Source organism: Sus scrofa, chromosome 13 (genome assembly GCF_000003025.6).
Source record: "Sus scrofa isolate TJ Tabasco breed Duroc chromosome 13, Sscrofa11.1, whole genome shotgun sequence".
Classification (NCBI taxonomy): Eukaryota; Metazoa; Chordata; class Mammalia; order Artiodactyla; family Suidae; genus Sus; species Sus scrofa.
In genome coordinates this window covers 47,029,815-47,051,006 of record NC_010455.5, presented here as the reverse complement: position 1 = coordinate 47,051,006, position 21,192 = coordinate 47,029,815, and the positions used below count along the sequence as shown (strand labels likewise).

The 21,192-nt window shown below is 39.9% G+C and overlaps 1 protein-coding gene across 29 annotated transcripts in view; it reads left to right on the top strand.

The window, feature by feature from the left end:
* MAGI1 (membrane associated guanylate kinase, WW and PDZ domain containing 1) overlaps window positions 1-21,192 on the top strand; it is a 671,626-nt gene that overhangs the window by 517,134 nt on the left and 133,300 nt on the right. For all 29 annotated transcript variants that reach the window (XM_021070801.1, XM_021070800.1, XM_021070793.1 and 26 more), the window contains one exon: window positions 17,048-17,167. In XM_021070801.1, the coding sequence (XP_020926460.1) occupies window positions 17,048-17,167 (120 nt within the window). The remainder of the gene's footprint in view (window positions 1-17,047; window positions 17,168-21,192) is intronic.

The window sequence follows — 21,192 nt, the reverse complement described above, 5'->3', positions numbered from 1 at the left end:
TATTTTGTGAATTGCATATTTTTTGCTTATTTTGGAGTAAATGTCATGAATTGACATTAGTTGGTGTTCATTTAACGTTTTTTTTTTTTTTTTTTTTTTTTTTTTTTGGTCTTTGTGTCTTTTTGGAGCCGAACCTACGGCCCATAGAGGCTCCTAGGCTAGGGGTCGAATTGGAGCTGTAGCTGCTGGCCTACGCCAGAGCCACAGCAAAACCAGATACAAGCCGAGTCTGCCGCCTACACCACAGTTCACGGCAATGCCAGATTCTTAACCCACTGAGCAAGGCCAGGGATCGAACCTGCAACCTCATGGTTCCTAGTCAGATTCGTTTTAGCTGCACCACAATGGGAACTCCCCATTTAAAGGTTTAAGAAAGCATTCTCTAGTGTCTCATTTTCTGTTTTATGTATAAAACAAAAATTTTCTTATACAAAATGTAGTAAGGTCACTAAATTTAAACATAAATAGCTTTAATCTCTTACTACTATTTTTAGATGTAACATGTGTTAGTTGTTGAGAGTAGATGTTTTCTGGATTTCCCAGCTGGCTCAATCAAATACCTATACCCAATGTTCCCATTGTAGCTTATTAGGTTAAGGACCCAACATTGTCTCTATGAGGACACCAGTTCAATCTCTGGCCTTGCTCAGTGGGTCAAGGAGCCAGCATTGCCGTAAGCTGCTGCATAGGTCGCAAATGTAGCTCAGATCTGGTATTGCTGTGGTTGTGGCATAGGCCGGCAGCTGCAGCTCTGAATCAACCCCTAGCCTGGGAACTTCCATATGATGCATGTGCAGCCATAAAAAGAAAAAAAAATACTTATACCGTTTTTTTGTTGGTTTGTTTTTGGTTTTGTTTTGGGAAGCCAGGTCTGTGGAAGGCCATGGTGGTAGCTTCTGGATTTATTAAAGACGTAGACTCTTTGCTCCCTCTGGGCAAAAATGTGGGTTTCCCAGAAGATGAGAGTGTAACTGATGGGTAAATAGGTTAAGAGGCAGGATCTGGTGACAACTGCTTCTAAGAGCTCAGGGATCACCTGTCACATCCCCCAGGTCTTCACCTGCTGATAGGAAGCTAGTGACGGTCACACACGCACCACCAAATCAAGGAGATGAAGATTACCTCTCCCCTCTTGTTGCCCTTGACCAGCAGGCACTGTTGATAGGGCTGCTGCACTAGATGAAACCAAAGAATGAAGACCAGGAAACATTGTGTGATATGACGTTTAGATAATAGGTATGAAATAAAGTGAAGTAAAAACAAATGAAACCACTCGATTTTTTTTCCCCCTAAGGAAAGGTTGTTCATATGTCACAACTAAGATGTCATTACCTTTTAATGCATCGATTTAAAAAGTTGTCTCTCATAGTCTTGATTCGACCCTTGATCTAATTTTATTTAGCCTCACATAAGGTGCAGTTGGTGTAGGTGACAAGGGTGCAATTTGCATTCTTGGATTAAGGAGAATCCTGCAGGTTTCCCATGACATGGCTGTTTTGAAAGGCCCCGTTACCTAACATCTCTGAGAGAAGGCTCGTTCGAAAGGGTCAATTTCTCTTAGAAAGCATAGAATAATTTGTAGTTTCTATGTAGTAATTATTCGAAGTAACTTATAATAATAAACATTTCTGCTTGATTTTATTTTTTTTAATTGGCCACTCACTTTCTAATAATAACTTTGAAACCCCGTATAGCATTCTAATGAAATTATTCCTTTAAATGTCAGTGTGGGTGCCGTCACATCAGCACAGGCTTCATCACTGTCCTCATTTTTCCAAGCAAATGTTTAGAGCATTAATAATTTGTGTTTAATTTCACCTCTAAAAGCTCCTTCATTTGGCTTCACAGTCAGAGTGAAAAATAATAATTTATATGACTCATCTATCTAGGAGGCATCGTCTGTAACATAAAACGACCTCGAGTTGTGACAAGAGAAGCACTATATAATGTGAGACTGTAATTGCTCATTGAGAAATGAACTAAGCTAAAGGAGGGCAATAACAGTTCATCAGCTGCGCCGTCTAGTTCATTTTGCAATTGCTCCCAGTCCGTGTTTTTCTTTGGATTATGACATAGAGTTAGAGAGATAATTGGCAAGCATTAGATAAGGTAATGGATGGTCCCAGGATGGGGGAAAGTCAAGGCGGTAATTCGGTTTTCTGGGAATCTGCCCATGTCATCGTTTCTGGGGGAAAGGCCTAAGTGGATTATGAACAATAGCAGAGTCCCAGCAGTGACTTCAGCTGCCTGGGAACCCACCCTTCAGCGATGTTCACCTGCTGGTGTTTCTCAGCCTTGGCTCGTAAGACACTTTTTGAACCTTAAGGTGCTAATAAAGCCTTCTCAAGGTTGAATGATGGTATTAGGGAAAATAAAAAAGAGAGGGGAAGCATGTGTTAAAATACAGGAAGAAATACTCAGATTTTAGGCCTTCTGCTCGGTCACCCTTCAACACTGCTGTCCTAGAAGTTTTACTGTTCTCACTGTGTTTTCTTTTATGCTATAACAGCCATACTCTCAGTACAGAAACATGTAAGTAGTACAACAGTATATATGTCTCTGATAAAGGCTTAATGTTGTATCCAATTCCTTTTTATTCTTTTAGCATGTCTTATCATATGTCACACACTATTTGCTTTTGTTTATGTTGATGTAGCAGTATTCATACTTGATGGGAACCAAAGGCAAATTTACATGGTGGTGACTGTTAGGCCAAACACTTGAGAAGGCTTCAAGAACTATCACGCTTAGGTCAACTGAGAACCAACGTATTTATTAAATCAATACAAACTCCTTTTTTCTTATATCCATCTCGATGTGCTCTTATAACAGCTCTCTCTGGGTACTAGATATAAATTGATTTCTCTGTTTATATCCAGGTGTATAGGTCTTTTCTTCAGCAAATAAATTGTACATCCTTTATGAGGAGTTCATCATATGAGGAATAAAACAGTAACATCAAATTAGGAGACTTGAGGTCTTCAAATTCAGACACTTTCTTATAGGTAGATGCTAGTGCTTAATGATAAATGAGTGACTAAAATTACGTTATTTATAGAATATGTTGACTTTGTGATTTCTCATCAAAGGATCATCCAAAGAGTTGTGGTTGAGAGTTGTGTGCATCTATGGTGAGAGGCTTTGAAAAATGAGAAGGATAGAAATTTTTAGGAACTGTGAAAATTTTCTTAAGAAAAAAATTGCTCCTCTTGGAAGAAGAATTAACTTATGCACAGAAAAACCAGTGTTCCATGGTAGCAGTAAAACAAAGGGTCAGTAGTTAGGTTCTTTACTTTTTTTTCTTTGCTGCACCTGTGATGTGCAGAAGTTTCCAAGCCAGGGATTGAACCCATGCTACAGCACTGAATGCCAGATCCTTAATCCAGTGCGCCATCAGGGAACTCCAGGTCCTTTGCTTTTAAAGGGAAATAGGTGGAAAGAAAGAGGAGGCTGTGGTAGTAGTGATGATACTTTCATTGTGGCCAGTGTGTATTAAATGTGGGCTATAACCAGGCCTGGCATCATGTATGCGTTGTCTTATATGATCCTTACACAACCTTACCAGGTAGGTATTATGATTATCTCCATTTTAGAGATGAGGAAACCAAGCCCCAAAATGTTTAACTTGGCTGTGTACACAGTTTGTAAATATCAGAGCTGGAATTCGAAGTCACCAATTCTGATTTTAGATTTCAGAACAGTTTCTCTATATGACATTTCTGGGAAAACTCCAGACCCCTGCAATTTTTAGGAAAATAATATAACATGGTCACTAATTTCTGATCTCGAATTTACACTTGGTTTATATATTGGAAGGACTAACAGAAGCAACTTACTGTTGAAGAGCAGATTACACCAGCACATAGTATTCACTGAAATGTACCAATTCCTCTACTGAATTGTAACATCCTTGAGGACAGATACTGCTTTCTCTTTATCTCTGCTTTTCTGTAGTGTAATATTTTAAAATATTTAAGCTTTATTGATGGACAGTGTACACTCTCTACAAAAATCAGCACTTTCGTTATATTCTTAGAACTGTGCGACCATTGCAGCTAATTTTAGCATATTCTCTGTACCCCCCCACAACAAAAAAACTGTCTACCCATTGGCAGTCACTCTTGATTATTTTTTTAAAAGTAAAGAAAGAAAGCTGCCAAAGATTAGAAGCATTCAGCAGTGGGCCTGCAGAGTCACCTAATTTGTGGAAACTTGATATTCTTCATTAATTATAGCTTTGCATGAAAATAATCATTTTCTTTCACATGCTTTTGAAATTACCTGGTTGAAATCGTTGGCATTAGTTCATTCCATTTTTTTACAAACAATTGCTGTCATTAATTCAGAAAAAGTAGAAAGTATTACCTGTCATAACAGAGAAAGTCTATCTGATAATCCCTTTTTATCACAGAGAGCTTTTAGTACTAGACTATGGCATTACTGATTTGCGGCATTCCTTTCTGAACAAAAATGCCTCAAGATAATCCTCCAAAGTTGATTTTTGATAAGCGTGTATCGAGTGCTGGAGATCCTTATCCTTTATTGCCTGGATGCTGAATGTTTGAAATGAATCAATGACAGCTTGAGAATTTTCATTTTCTGGTTTCTAAGAGAATGCAAGATTCCCTTGAGTTTATATGTGCCAAGGTTCCCTTCCCTGCATCAAAGAGGAAGAATGGTTAATATGCATGTTCAAGTTATTACTTGACTTTCCTGTTCAATGGATTCTGGCCTGATTTACCTCATTATTCTGATTAAGAGGTTGTTAGACACAGTTCCCAGGAGCTCAGGTTTGGGATTAAGGGAGTCCTGGGGAGTGGGGGGAGGGGGTGCTCTCCTTCAGGCTCAGTCCCATGAGCACCCCTTTACTTTTTGTGATGAGGACAGGTGATGAAGTGCTCCCCCCACTAGTTTCTCTCTGCACCCAGTGTCATCTCTGTGTGCAGGGCTTTCTCCTGCTCTGTGGCAATAAAATCATGAATTCAAATCCTGGCTGTGCAATTTTTGTCAAGTCTCCTAACCTCTCTGGACCTGTTTTCTCATCAGTGAGGTGGGGACAATAATAGTAACTACCCAATAGGGTTGCTTTTGTTTATCTGTTTGGTGGATTTGAAAAAATAGAAGTAGGGGACTTAACTGGGTCACCATGCTGTACAGTAGAAAAAAAAATTGTATAGGGGAATAGCAACTTAAAAAATAAAATAATAATAATGATCTAAAATCTTTCACTCTTTTTTTTAAAGTTACTTTTAAGAGTTCCCATCACGCCTCGGTGGTTAATGAACCCAACTAGTATTCATGAGGATTTGGGTTCGATCCCTGGCCTTGCTCAGTGGGTTAAGGATCTGATATTGCTGTGAACTGTGGTGTAGATCACACACGAGGCTCAGATCCCATGTTGTTGTGGCTGTGGTGTAGGCCGGCAGCTGTAGCTCTGATTCAACCTCTAGGTTCCCTAGCCTGGGAACCTCCATATGCCTTGGGTGCGACCCTAACAAGACTAAATACAGACAAATAAATAAATAAATGTTATTTTTAAAAATTGAAGTTTAGTTGATTTATGATACTGTATTTGTTTTAGGTATATAGATAGCAAAGTGACTCAGTTTATTCTTTTATTCTTTTTCATATTCTTTTCCATTATAGGTCATTATAAGATGTTGAATACAGTTCCCTGTGCTATACTTAATAGGTCTCTGTTGTATGTTTTATATATAGTAGTGTGTATCTGTTAATCCCAAACTTCAAATTTATTTTTCTCTTCCCACTCTCCACCACCCTGCTGTCCCTTTTGGTAACCCCAGTTTGTTTTCTGTGTCTCTGAGTCTATTTCTGTTTTGTGAATAAGTTCATTTGTATCATTCTTTTTTTTTTAGATGCCACATATAAGTGATATCATATGACATTTGTCTTTTCCTGTCTGATTAACTTCACTCAACATGATAATCTCTAGGTCCCTCCCTGTTGCTAGAAATGGCATTATTTCAATTTTTTTTTTTTTTTTTTATGGCTGAGTAATAGCCTGTGGTGTGTGTGGGGGTGTGGGGGTGTGTGTACACACGTACTACATCTTCTTGATCCATTCATCTCTAAGTCACTTTGTTTTAAACATAAGCACATTCTCTTAGGAGATAAAATTCTCTTTTCATATGCACACAGCCTATCTCTGTGTGCTTACCTCGTGTTCACTGGTGGAATTAGTAATATGAAAGCTTCAAAAGTGCTTTATATCCAGGAAGGAACATGCAGTACGTATTCATAGTATAGGACACATTTGGGTGTCTGATGCCATGATTAAGGCACCATAGATAAGTCACTAGTGTTGTGAGTCTATTAAATGCATTTAGGCTGTTGATCAGTATCAGTGTCAGTAAATATATTGTTTACTGTTTTGGAAGTAAATCTCTGTTTTGGGAGTAAGGGGATCTACACACTTGTAGTTGGTCAGGTTTCCTAGAAGAGTATTTACTCAGAAAAATGTTTGCAATGGCACATGCTATGAGACTTGTATTTTGAGATGATGAAACGGGGTCTAGGCCATTCCTGAATCTGAGCCAAGGAGTCAGGAGTTATCCCTACAGGGGAAAAGCATAAAGATCACTTAGTTGTTGGACATGTGTTCCTTCTATTTTTATGTTGAAACGAAACAGAGAAGATTGACATAGTATATGGCAGGTAAACTCCTACCCAGATGAAGAAGGTTGCGTTAACTGAAGGCCAGAAGTGATGCTGGCTTGACTGTGACACTGTCTTGCAGGAATACTGAATAATATGTAATGCATCTAAATCATATGCAGAGAGATTTTTCTCCTTGAGCGTATCTCTGAGAGTGCTGAAACTCAGATCCCGGTTTCTAAGCTAGCCAAACCCATGACAACTGAATGGCAACTCCCCCCCCCCCCCCCCCGCTTTTGTCTTTTTAGTGCTGAACCCAAGGCATATGGAAGTTCCCAGGCTAGGTGTCGAATTGGAGCTCAACCTGCCAACCTACACCTCGGCTACAGCAATGCTGAGTCCGAGCTGTGTCTGTGAACTACACCACAGCTCACCGCCAACGCCAGGTCCTTAACCTACTGAGCGAGGCCAGAGATTGAACCTGCATCCTTGTGGATACTAGTCGGGTTTGTTACCACTGAGCCACGACGAGAACTCCATATCAACTGCTTTTTTTTTTTTTTTTTTTTTTTTTCTTTTTAAGGCCACAGGTGTGGCATATGGAAGTTCCCAGGCTAGGGGTTGAATCAGAGCCAAGCTGCTGGCCACAGCCACAGCCACAGCAACTCAGGATCCAAACTACGTCTGCGATCTACACCATAGCTCACAGCAATGCTGGATCCTTAACCCACTCCATGAGGCCAGGGATCCAACCCCTCTTCTCATAGATACTAGTGGGATTTTGTTACCGCTGCGCCATGACGGGAACCCCCACATCAACTGCTTTTAACTTTCAACTTTCACCTACTTTCTCCCTGGGCACCATAATGGGAGGGGTGTATGCCTTGATACTGGCACAATATCCAGAGGTGTAGATACTTTTAGTATTTCCACTTAAAAATTATCTCCTTTAATTTTTATGATTTTATTTTTCCCATCCTCACCATAGGTGAGGAAACTGAGACTTAAAGAGATTTGAGCAACCTAAATTCTTTGAAGAATCAGGTGATGGAGCTGAACTTGTTTTTTTTCCGTCTTTTTTTTTTTTTGCCATGTCCACAGTATGCAGAAATTCCTGGGCCAGGGATTGAACCTGAGCCACAGCAGCAATCCAAACCACTGCCATGACAACACTGGATCCTTAATATAGCTGTGCTACAAGGGAACTCCCAACCTCTGTCCTGGGTTGTCCCAGGTGTTAGAAGCCTAATCCTAGTGGTTCCTAAAACCCAAAACGACTTTAGGGATATTATGAGATGATTTTAGGCCGTGTTCCTTGAAGGTCTATTCCAATACCAAGCAGATGATGTTCTTTACAATTTTTTTTTTTTTAATCCTAGTAATGATGTTAGGGAGAAAGGCTCAATTTGGTGCTAATAGGTCTCTAGCAACTTCCTAATGTTTGTTAATTTCCCTTTGTAATTAATAAGGGAATGTGGACCTCAGGGTCTCGATAAAAATCAAAGGACTATATTTTTGTTGCATTTATTTTTAGTTACTGTTTATGGCAGGGTGAAACTGATTGTTCATCAGAGGTAATGCTAAATGTTTCCTTTTCTAAAATTTTAGTAAGCAGTAAAATTTACTCTTTGTGGTGTACAGTTCTGCATGTAGGTTTTGAGAAATGCATTGTCCTCCGATCTTGGTCACAATCAGGATCTTGGTCACAAACAGTTCTGTCTTCTCAGCCCCCACCCCTTCCCCTTTTCCCTTGGTCTGTCCATTTGTAGTCAGCCCTAACCACTCACCTGGCAACAACTGGTTTATTCTCCTTCCCTATTATAGTTTTGTCTTTTACAGAATATCACTGAAATGGAATCATACAGTCTGTAGCCTCTTTTTCATTTTTATTTTTTATTTAAGTATTTGATTTGTGTTGTGGTGGTTTTGGGTGTACAGCAGAGTGATTCAGGTATACATACATCCATTCTTTTTCAGATTTTTTGCCCCATAGGTTAATACAGAATATTGAGTAGAGTTCCCCATGCTATACAGTCGGTCCTTGTTGATTATCTCTTTTATACATAGTACTGTGTGTATGTTAATCCTGAACTCTTAGTTTATCCTTCTCCCTACCTTTCCCCTTTGGTTACTATAAGGCTGATTTCAAAGTCTTTGAGTCTGTTTCTGTTTTGTAAGTTCATTTGTATTATTTTTATTAGAGTCCACGTATAAGTGATAACATAGGATATATGTCTTTCTCTAATTTACTTCACTTAATATGATAATCTCTAGGTCCATCCATGTTGCTGCAAGTGACATTATTTCATTATTTTTTTATGCCTGAGTAATATTCCATTGTATATATGTACCACATCTTTGTCAGTTCTTCTGTTGATAGATACTTGGGTTGGCTTTTTTTTCCACTTAGCAAAATGTCTTAGAGATTAATCCCTGTTGTTGTGTACATCTGTACTTTTGCTGAGTTCATTGTAGGGATTTACCACAGTTTATCCATTCACTTAAGGGCATTTGGATTGTTCACAGTTTGGGTTGATTATGCATAAAGCTCCTATAAACATTTGAATATAGAATAAATATATTTATCCTGTTTTCTCTAGGATAAATATGTAGGTGTGATCCTTTCTCTAGGATAAATACGTAGAAGTGTGATTTGGGGTCACATGGTAAATGTATGTTTAACTTTTTAACAAACTGCCAAACTCTTCTCCCACTGGCTGTACCATTTTATATCCTTACCAATAATGTATGAGAGTTCTGATTGCTCCATGTTTCTGCCAGCACCTGATATTGTAAGATTTTTCAAAAGAATTCTCTCTAATAAGTATGTGGCTAGCTGTTAAGCATTCCTTTTTACATGGATATATTTGTTTTTTAAACAGCTTTGACTTGAAGGGAAAATATTGCATAAATAGTACTGCTGGGCCTGAGATATGGCAAAAATTCCATGCACAATAAGTCAAGTGAGTGAATTTGGGGAAACAACATCTTCTACTCTGCTCCATCAACCAAAGAGTGGATGATATGAGGCTATCGTGGATATCTGCCCAGTTTCAATCAATGTAAACCCTTGTTTTATTATAGAAATTTATACTCTTTCCTTAACATGGAGGTAGTTGACTTGCCTATAATTTAGGTTAGATTTGGATCAGCAGGACCCAGATGAATTTCACATCAGGTGATATCACTGAGTATTAACACTTTAATCTTAGTAATGATCACTCTATTAGCAGTCTGGCCTCGAGACCAGTTGGGCAGGTGCTGAGTGATGGCTTGCCTCAAAACCTAATGGTATTGGGAACACATAGCAGAAGGAAATAACTTATTAAATGTGTCTCACCTCTAGGATTTTTTTGTTGTTGTTGCCTTAACTGGGCATTTCAAGAGAACTTGTAGAATAAGCAGAGAGAGCAAATGAGCTCTGAATCCAGTTTCCTTTCAGTAGCTGTAGTTTGTGGTGTTTGATGAGAAGGAAGGTCATTGCCTGATTTCCTCAGCAAGGATCATTCATGTCAGGTACACTGAAAGTTTATGAACCATAAAATGTGCCTCAGAAGCAAGCAGCCACTCAAGCTTTCAGTGGCAGACTTTTGGGGGCATCGATAATTCATACTGAGAAAGTCAGCAGGGCATAGCTCAAATTAATTTATGATCTGGTGGCAAACAAGGCTGGTGGTATTCACTACTCTGGTGCAAATGTTATTAAATAGTAACACTTTTTAAGTGTTTGGGAGTTCTCCTTATGGCTCAGTGGTAACAAACCCAGTTAAGATCCACGAGGACGCAGGTTCAATCCCTGGCCTTGCTCAGTGGGTTAAGGATCCAGCATTACCATGAACTGTGGTGTACGTTGCAAATGCGACTTAAATCCCATATTGCTGTGGCTGTGGTATAGGCTGGCAGCTACAGCTCTAATTCGACCCCTAGACTGAGAACTTCCATATGCTGCAGGTGTGGCCCTAAAAAAAAAAAAAAAAAGGACTCTATTTAAGGTGTGAACAGTTTGAGGTTGAAGCAAAATCAGGCAGAAAAATAGTGCCACTTTCTCCACTTTATTTGTAGTATATTCCTGGGAGCCTCTCTCCTTTGGCACATTTTCGCAAGGACTAAGCTAATGAAGATACTTGAGTAGGACACCCAAGAATCCATACTTTCAAGATTTCTTAAGTAATTACTTTATTCGATGTATAAAATGCCAAAAACAACTACATGCACAATGTTACAGAGAGCTTTAAAGAAACAATTATTTTTTCTCTCCCCATTTCTAAGCCCACCCTCCTGAGGTTACCACTGGTAAAGGTTTATTCCACCCATTTAACTGTTTATTAGCTCATAAAGCACCCATTAAGGGCTTTCTTTTCTATTTTTCAGTAAAATGCAGTGATTTTTTTTGCATTTTATATCACTCAAATCTACATTCCTGATATTCCTCTGAACCTAGTATTCTTTACATAGACAAAAAAAAAAGTTTCTAAGGGTGAATCTGCCCTATTTCATTTAATCACTCCCTTATTCATAGGCACACCATTTTTTGTTTATTTTGTAAGGTTGCTTTTTTTTTTTTCTTTTTTGGTCTCTTTTTCAATTTTTATTTTTGCTATAAATGGTGATACCAGAAATATCTGTAAGTTTTTTGTTTGTTTGTTTGTTTGTTTTCCCTAAGAGACCGTAGCCAATAGGAACCTAACAGAATTTTTTTTTTTTTGGCCGCTCCTTGGAATATGGAGCTCCCAGGCCAGGGATCAAATCCAAGCCTTAGAGGAGAATCAAACCACAGCCGCAGCAACACCAGATCCTTAACCCATTGTGCTGGGCCAGGGGTTGAACCCGCATTCCAGTGCTCCCAAGACGGTGTCTCTGTCGATGCCGCTGTTTCACAGCGGGAGCTCCCCAGAGGTTTTAATACACAGCATAAAATGTGATGAGATCATTTATCAAAGGATATAAGAGTTTTTAAAAGGATGAATTTCCTGTGTGAGTACAAGATTCTGCAGTTTGGTCTGTTTCTTTTTTTTATTTTGAGAGCTGGAGGTGCCTTGGGAGCATTGTAGTGAATGTTGTACTGAAAATGCCATCCATGGCATTTGGGTGAACTTCACTCACCAATCTGGTGTCGACCATATGGCCACATGTAGCTATTTAAATATAAAGTAATTAAACTAAGATAAAATTTAAATTCAGTTCCTTTGTCACATTATCAAAAACCACATGTGTACAGATGTTGAACTATAATGAACTATAATGCTGTACACCTGAAATATATATAATTAAAAAAATATTAACCAGATGTATCTAGTGGCTACCATGTTGAGACTCAACCATATGGAACATTTCCATCATGACAGAAAGTTCTAACTTGGACAACAGTGGTTTAGAATGAGGGATGCTAAAGGCAGAGTGTCTACTTTCAAATCACAGCTCAGCCCAGCTTACTTGTTATGTGACCTTGGGAAGGTTACTTCTCCGAGTATCAACTTCCTCATCAGTAAAATGAGTATAATAGCAATCCTTCTGTTTCTTAGAAAGATTACATGCAGTGGTATTGATTAAGTGCTAAGGCCTAGCCTAAGGCATAAGTAAACATTCAATAAACAGAAGGTATTATTTTTTTTCCTAGTATTTGATAATCTCTTTCTCTTTTTTTTTCTTCTTATTAAAGGCAAGGAGGTAGGCACTGTGTTTGTTTGTATAAAGCTAATAAATGCAAGATATTGTTGGCCTAATTTCTAGCTAGACCAGCAGAAGGCATCGTTGCAGGCTGTAGAAATCCCTGTTTGTCAGCCTGGTGATTTTTTTTTTTTTTTTTAATATGCTGTCCCTGAGAAACATGATAGAATTTGTTTTACTTCTCTTCTGCCAGGAAGTAACCCTTCTGGCTTTGTTAGAAGCCTGGTTTGTAATAATTGTACCCACCCCAGATGGCTCCTGAAAACCCTTTGAAATGCCATCTGCCAGGCGTGTGTCCAGCAGGCAGCCTGTCATTCTGCTGGAAGAAAAGAGGGGGCGGGGTCCCCTCCCAGGCCCTTTTTCCCCAGCGTCACTGAATGGAGCCTGGTCATGTTGGCCCAGACCCAAGCCGGGTTGCTTAGAGGAGAACTGGGAGGAAACCTCCTGCCAGCCTGCAGAGAGGAAAGGTTTTGTCTGGGTAATAAACCCTGAAGGCTTGGTGGGTGGGGACTTGCCCACCCCCTCCCCCTCTTCCCCTGCTGCGCAAAGGCCATTCGAAGCTTATTTATTTCCAAGGGAAAAATGGGTATCTCCCAGTTTCATTTTTCCTCTCACATGTAGATTTTTCAAGTTCTTGATTACTTTGAATCCTTCCAGGAAATTAAGACCCAGAGGTTATCATTGTCTTTAAAGTAAATCTCACAAATTGGTTCTGAAAACATGGTTGGAAGAAATGGCAAAGATAAGATGGCTTACAGGAGTGGAAAAAAAAAAAAAAAAAAAAACGAACCAAACCCAATATTATCTGGTATAGAAGACTTCAAAAACCCAACAAATCATTTGTTTGGTCTCATTTATCCTAGTTTGAGGAATAATAGGGATGGGAATTGGGGATGGATTTAGGTACTAGAATCTTGGTATGGAGGCCAAGGATGAGACTTGCCACAAAGAACATATTTAGGACAGATTCTTTCACAGCAAGTTTCGAAGTGATTCTATTCTTGCCCTATGCTGGAATTTCCCAATATGATGTAGGCTGTTTGTGTTTTCTGAGTAGCTGGCTGAACAGCTTTTGCACTTGGCTCTGAGACATCCATCACACCCTTCTCTGGCTACTGCCTCTTAGTCTCCTTTGAGACTCTCCCTCCTCTTCTGTTTCTAAAAATTACAAGGTTGTGTGTTCAGCTCAAACTTCTTGGCTGCTTTTTCTACACTCTCTCTCCCTAGATTCTCTCTCTCTCTGTGTCTCTTGGCTTCAAATGCCATTGGTTTACTGATGACTTCCAAGTTCAGGGCCCAACCATCACTTTGATCTTCAAATGTACCAAACCAACTGTCCACAGCTCTCTACACTGAGGTGTCCAATGGGCATCTACAATTTGACATGTTTCAGAAGCAAACCGTTAATTTTTTTCCCCCAAAAGCCATTTCCTCCATGTTTGTGATCTCTGTAAATGGCATAGTCAATATGCCCAAGTCAAAGAATAAAATACCAGTCCTTATTTCCTACACACTCCATCTGCTCTATCAACAAGTTGTCTTCCAAATATGGACTGAGTGTGGCCTGATGGGTTGGTGTGCTTTTAACTCCACCTAGAGAGTCTATCCCATGGACTGTCTTCCCATTCTTCCAACTGATCACAGTTTGTCATAGAAATGTGATGGCTTCTTACCACCTCCCTCCTGCTGTTCTTGTCTGTGCCCTGATTTTTTTTCTCACCTGGACGCAGTGATAACCAACTAACTGGTCTTCTTTTTTGTTTGTTGACTTCCGGTTTTCTTTTTTCTATTTTTAAAATTTAATTTTTATTTTATGTTGGAGTATGGTTGATTTACACTGTTGTGTTAGTTTCAGGTGGAGAGCTAACTGGTCTCCTTGCTTCTATTCTTGCCCACCTCCCATCCTACACTGCTGTTCTCTGTCAAGTTCAGTGATCTTTTAAAAATAAATCATGGTGCCATACTGCTGAAAACCCTCTAGGGACTTCCTATCATGCTTAGAATAAAATGTGAAATATTTGCTCTGGGTGGCCTGCGTCATCTGGTCCCTTGCATTCATTTCTCACCTCTTTCCCATTGCTCTGCTGCAATTACTCTGAACTTTTTGCCCTTCCCCTAACATGCTGAACCTATTCCTACTTCAAAGCCCTTGGCCTCCTCTCTTTCATTCCGCCCCCCGCAACCCCATGCTTTTCCCATCACCTTTGCATGGCCCTCAGTTTAAATGACACCTCCTTACCTAGGATTTTCCTAATCACCTATCTAAAGTAGAGAATGGATGTGTATACATGTATAACTGAATCACTTTGTTGTACAGCAGAAATTATCACAAACTTGTGAATCAACGATACTTAAATAAAGCTTAAAAAAAAAAGTAGCTCTCCTACCCCCCGTCTTGCTTCCTTCCTCCAAGACAGTTTCAGATACTTGAAATTATATGCTGCATTCATAGACATATTTATTTTTTATCTTTTATCTTTCATAGTACAATAGAAATTCCATTAGGGTAGGGGTTTGGGCTTATTCAGTGCCTAAATTGGTGCCTGGCAGGTATCTGGGACCTCAGTAAATGATTCTTGAAAAAAAAAGAAACATAATAATGTATGTAATTTTATATATACATATAAAATTAGTATATATAATTTGAAGTATAATATTCTACCAACTCATTTCATTCTAGTAATAACCTAAATTATGGTATCTGAGAGCAGTCATGGAGCTAAGCCTTCTAAAAGTCTTATCTCCTTCAGTATACACAACAGATCTCTAGTGTAGGTAATATAATTGTCCTTATTTCACAGATAAGGAAACTGAGAAGGAACAAAAGCTGAGAAACATGCCTAAGACCACAAGCTGGGCTTGTACGTGGTCATTCCCACTCTGTACGCCTGCTCGACAACAGTATGTGGTACTCTTTATGCTTCAGGAGTGTCCATTGTGTGCCTGACATTGGAGATATAAATTTAAATTTTGTGAAGGACCTCAAGGGACTTGTCATCTGCCAGGGGAGCCAGAAATGGAAATGAATTAGGGAACAGTTCAAGAGTAGACTTTGGGACACTACACAAGCAGTAGTATAAAATTTTTCTCTTTACCAGAAAGTCCCAGGGTGCTGGGCATAAGCCAACATTTGCAATATAACTTCTCTGGACACTTTGTAGCTCTTTACAACACTTAGGTTTCAGATATTAAAAAAATTTGGCTTACTTAAAAATGTATTTAGCCTGAGTAAAATATGCAACAAATGTTGAGTTGAGGGTATTTTTGATTCAAGAGAATTCCCTTTTTTTTTTTTTTTTTTGTTTTTTGTTTTTTTAGAGCTGCAACCCCAGCACATGGAGGTTCCCAGACTAGGGGTCGAATTGGAGCCGTCACCACTGGCCTACACCACAGCCATAGCAACACCAGATCTGAACCACGTCTGTGACCTACACCACAGCTCGTGGCAATGCCAGATCCTTAACCCACCGAGTGAGGCCAGGGATTGAACCTGCGTCCTCATGGGTACTAGTCAGATTCATTACCCCTGAGCCACGCCGGGAACTCCTGATTCCAGAGAATTCTGAATATTCACTGTAGTTGTGTGGAAATTCACATAGGCAGGTGATAAAAACTGCACTCTGCCACGAACATTGGAGCCACCGAGTGCATACAGTTGGTTATTGAATTGCTTTGGGGAGATTCAAACTAGGACTAGGGAAAAATCCCTGCTTATCATACCTGGAAGCATTAACCTGAAAGCCTAGTAAAATGAGCCATGTTGATTATGTGCTCTAACTTGAACATAGGAGCAAAAATCATAAAAGTTTGCTCTTTTTTGGTCTCCCCTCACATTTAAAATAGGTTCCTGGCAAGCACTACATAGTTGCTTCTTGGTTTATTTTCTTTTTTAACTTTGTCTAGAAACCACATTCTTTCCACACTTTTGGTTGAGGTTGGGCTAAAATGATAGGCCTGCAGCCCAGCATCTGAGCTGGGTGACTTGAATATTCTAGAGGCTCTGTGTTATTTCTTCATAAGAAGAATTGTTATATTTATTAGTCTTTGAGAAAATGGCTAGATGAATTCAGGGGAGGTATTTTCTAGCAAATACAGTGTCCTTTTTCTCCACTCAGAACTTATGGGTGGCCTCTTTTTGCCAAACATGTTAATTACATGGAAAGCAGCAACATTTTAATCCCTGGGCGGTATCCAGCCACAGATCTTGGGCAATTGAATTTCTCTAGTGATGTGTTTATGCAGTGGGTGTCATTTTCTTCAAAAGGGTTTGTTGCATTGGAAGTTGATGGATGTACTGAGGAGCACAAGAATTTTGAGGCCGGGGATAAAAATATAAACCCCTTAGGCACTGAGCTTAAGGTGGATAACTTTTCAGAATTTACTGGAGTCCTAAAAACTGCTGATTGTGAGTGTTGTCTGTATAAAATCCAGTTCCCCCTTTTCATTCAGTGCAATTTTTCTTTTTTCTTTTTCTTTTTTTCTGTTTTTAATGATATACATTTCCCTGGGTTGCCTAGCTGCTGTGCTGGTTTTCTTTCTTTCTTTTCTTTTTTTTTTTTTTTTTTTTTTTTTTTTTGAGAGGCCCAGTGGGGAGGTGGGGGAGGAGAGTGACAGTGCTCTTTTGCTGGAAAGAAGACTTGTCTCGGTAGGTGGTTCTGTCATCTTAGGTACACCAGCTTACTGAACAGGTTATTTTAATTACACCTGGATGGGTCGCTTCCTGTTTCACTAGACTGATGATTTCTTGTCCTTCGTCCTGCTGCAGGCACAACCCGGTCTCCCAGAGAAGGAGAGGTGCCTGGCGTGGACTATAACTTTCTGACTGTGAAGGAGTTCTTGGACCTCGAGCAGAGCGGGACTCTTCTGGAAGTTGGCACCTATGAAGGTGAGCTGATCTGTGTGGCAGCAGTAAGATGCCTGTCTGCTGGGTATTTCAGAGGATCTGGAACCATCTAGGCAAAGGTGTCCTGTGGACTAATGAAATCTGGACATCTGTAGAGAATTGCGTTCCCCTTGATGTGATTAATAATAAGGAAATATGTGGAGTTCCCGTCGTGGCGCAGTGGTTAACGAATCCGACTAGGAACCATGAGGTTTCGGGTTCGGTCCCTGCCCTTGCTCAGTGGGTTAACGATCTGGTGTTGCCGTGAGCTGTGGTGTATGTTGCAGACGCGGCTCGGATCCCGCGTTGCTGCGGCTCTGGCGTAGGCCGGCAGCTACAGCTCCGATTGGACCCCTAGCCTGGGAACCTCCATATGCCGTGGGAGTAGCCCAAGAAATGGCAGAAAGACAAAAAGACAAAAAAAAAAAAAAAGAAAATATGTGGAATAAGGTTTCGTCGAGTTCTTTTAAAATAATTTTTTTTGTGCTAAAGTTTTCTCCTTTAATTTATTGACTTAAACGTGTATGTGCGCGCGCGCATATGTGTGTGCATTTGTATTTGTGTGTTTCATATGGGCATGTATGATACTAGAAAGAAGAATAAGAATCATGGTCAGTCATAAAATGTGACTTTACAGGTCGTGTTGTTTTAATCTCCAAGGACTGGAATGTCACCTTAAACTACCAGTCGATACTTAATGTATTTTTGGGTAGATAATGTGTTTACGTGCTTCATAAAGCAGAATCAATCCAAGATATTTGGGATGTAAATGACTTCATAGATCAATCTTTCACCTGCCTAGCTTCCAGTTCTTTCTCCAGCTATTACAGTTATCAGTTTATGATTACTCTTCTGCAATTGTTTTATGTCAGTACAAACACACATGTGCAGGTGTACACACACTCATGTGTTTTATATGTGTGTTCTGATTTCTCCCCTGTTTTATACAGAAGGCAGTACACATTACATGCTAGTTGGCATCCTGCTGTTTTACATAATAATATGTCTTAGAGGTCTTTGCAGTTTAGTAACAGAGCACTTCTTGCTTTCCTTTTTCAGTGGCTGTACAATCTCTGTATGGATAGACTATATTTATTTAATGAGTTCCCTTTAGGTAGACATTTTTAGTATTTCAAAACAGGGCTGCATTGAACAGATGCTGACTCACAGACTTTGAAAAACTTATGGTCTCCGGAGGAGACAGTTTGGGGGGTGGGGGGATGTGCTTGGGTTGTGGGATGGAAATCCTGTGAAATTGGATTGTGATGATCATTATACAACTATAGATGTGATAAATTCATTGAATAATAATTTAAAAAGCAGGGCTGCATTGAATAATATGGACATAAATTACTTCACAGAGGTGAAAATAAATCTGTAGGATGAGATGTTACAAATTGGGTTGGAAACCCTAAGCCAAATGTGAGGGGAGATTAAACTTGTATTTTCTGAAAACAATATTATAGCCTGATTGCTCTTCTGAATGTTATTATTTGAGACAGAAGGGCACAATATGATACTATTAATAATAAGTAGGTCAAGTTATGTTGCTATGTCTACTTCTTATAAGCTCTCAAAATTCAGATTTATTGGACGATCATGGTGTCATTTTCAAGATTAGACTTAAAAACAAAGGATGAATAGGAAGCGACTATTAGTTTATTAGGTATATTATAGCTTTGATGTGATAGTTGCCCCTGTTCCGGGCAGTGGCTAACAGTTAAGTAATGATTGTGAACCTTGGGGATGCTAATTCTGGTTTGATGTGTTTTTGGAGCATTATCTTTGTGCCCACTGCTCATTTCCAAATTTTGAATAGACGCTGAAGCATGTTTAGGTGTTAATCAAGTTCCCGATTGTGAATTCAGGAAGATTTCCTTAAGAGTATTGCTGATTACTAGCTGTTTTGGTTTCCTTGAGGTATTGGGATGGGACTGGTGGTTGGTGGGCTGGCAGGGGTCTGAAGATGCTGGAATCAAGAATGATTTATTAAGGCTTTGCAATAGGGTGAGGGAAGAGAATGGGGGTTGAGTAAGTGTACCAGGAGCTTCTTCAATGAGTAATTATCTTATAACTGTAAATCTGGTTTAAAAAAAAAAAAAATTCCAGTGGCTGAGAAAAGAGCAAGTGTGGATCCTTTTGGTTAAGAAAGTGAATTGTCCTATCTGAACTCAGTTATGGAGCCCTTTAGGGGAGCTTGAGTCCATAATATATATATATATATATATTTTTTTTTTTTAAGTCCATTTGCCTTTTTGGAGAGGCTCAGGGCTAGAGTGGCTGCGAAGAGCCAGAGGGTATTGGGTTGACATAGAAAAGCATGTAGTTAGACAACAGCTTGTCTGGGGCAAAAAGAAGAAAATCAACTCATTTTATTGAGGTGTTGATGTTACAAGTGATACTTAGGTGGAGTCACTTGGTTTTCCCATTAATTTTATCGCTTTGACGAGGGTAGCTATTATCTCTGACTTTTTAGATGGGGAAGCTAAAGCCAGGTCCTATTCAGGAGCTTCCTCAAGGTTGTGCAGCTGGTTCTTGAATGCTAGAGTAAGGGAACAAACCCAGCTGTTGGACTTCGAGATCCCATGCGCTTTCCTGAAAACCCCAAGAAGAATAGTCTGGATATAACTAAAAAGTTAGAAAAACAGCCCACTAGGACTTTCACCCAGCTTCTTGATGGGGAGCAACAGGAAAAAGTGGTTTTCTTTCCAAAAATGTCTTATCATCTTTAGTTAAAACTGTCTTTCTGTGAATGTCGCTCAGTTATTTTGGGGTTGAAATCCTCTTCTAATTTGTGTTAATCCACCCCATGTTTTAGCCATTGACTGTGTTCTGCAGCCTTTGACCTTCGGCTGTATAATTTTCCTACCATAGAAGATGGCTCATCATTTTTGGGAACCAACTAGAGTGTATCATGTTGACTCTCATAAGCTGCAAATGAAATGGAATTTTTCTTAAAGGTCAGATACTGTCATAGGACTAAGGCTGCAGAGCTTTGAAAGAGCTTTCTCTGTCTTTGCCTCCCCTGGACCAGCCCTTGGAAGGTGGCTCTGCGTGTTGGACACCAGGCATGCAGACTGGGCTGTGGCCCTGCAGAATTTGAGCCTCAGCTCTGCTCTTGAGCTGTGTACCCTCCAGCAAGTTGCTTAATGCACCATGTCTCCATTTTCCCTTTGGTAAAATGAGGATAATAATAGTGCTTTCTCATAGGTAGGATTAAGTACAGCAATAATTGGAGGGGGCTGAGCACAGCATCTGACACATGTAAGCTTTCCATCAGCATTAGCTCTTATATTGACACACATGACTGGTCCGAAATTGCCACCCTGGTGGATTCCCCTCCCCCCTTTCTGCTAGTGCAGCAGTACTTCCCGGGTACTCACTGTCTGTTTCCCCTGCTCACATTTTTTTTCCTCTTGGCCTGTCTTGGTTCTGGAGAGGAAAAGTCTGCACAGTCACACAAAACACTTTATAAACAGTTTTAAGTAGAAGTAATAAATGAACATGATGGAATATTTGGTAAAGAAGTTAAACATATTTAAGCCCAAGTTGCTTCTCCTCCTCCTTACAGCAAACCATCTTTAAAGGGCTGGTGCAGGAGTTGCCGTTGTGGCTAGTATCCATGGGGATGCAGGTTCCATCCCTGGCCTTAGCTCAGTGGATCTGGCGTTGCCGCAAGCTGTGGTGTGGGTCGAGGATGTGGCTCAGATCTGGTGTTGCTGTGGCTGTGGAGGCAGGCTGAGCTGCAGCTCCGATTTAACCCCTAGCCTGGGAACTTCCATACACCAGAGGTACAGCCCTAAAAACACAAAAAGGGGGGGCGGGGTAGCTAGTGCAAAGATTCAAACAAGTTCAAAATAAGTGTTATTGTTTATTTCACGTTTAACACGTCTTAGAGATCTTTCCAGGTACCCCACATAGTTCTATCTCATTCTTCATAAATGCTGCAAAATATCCCATTGTATGAATACGTGTAGTTGATTTAACCAGCCCCTTACAGGTGGACATTTAGGATGCCCCCCCACCCT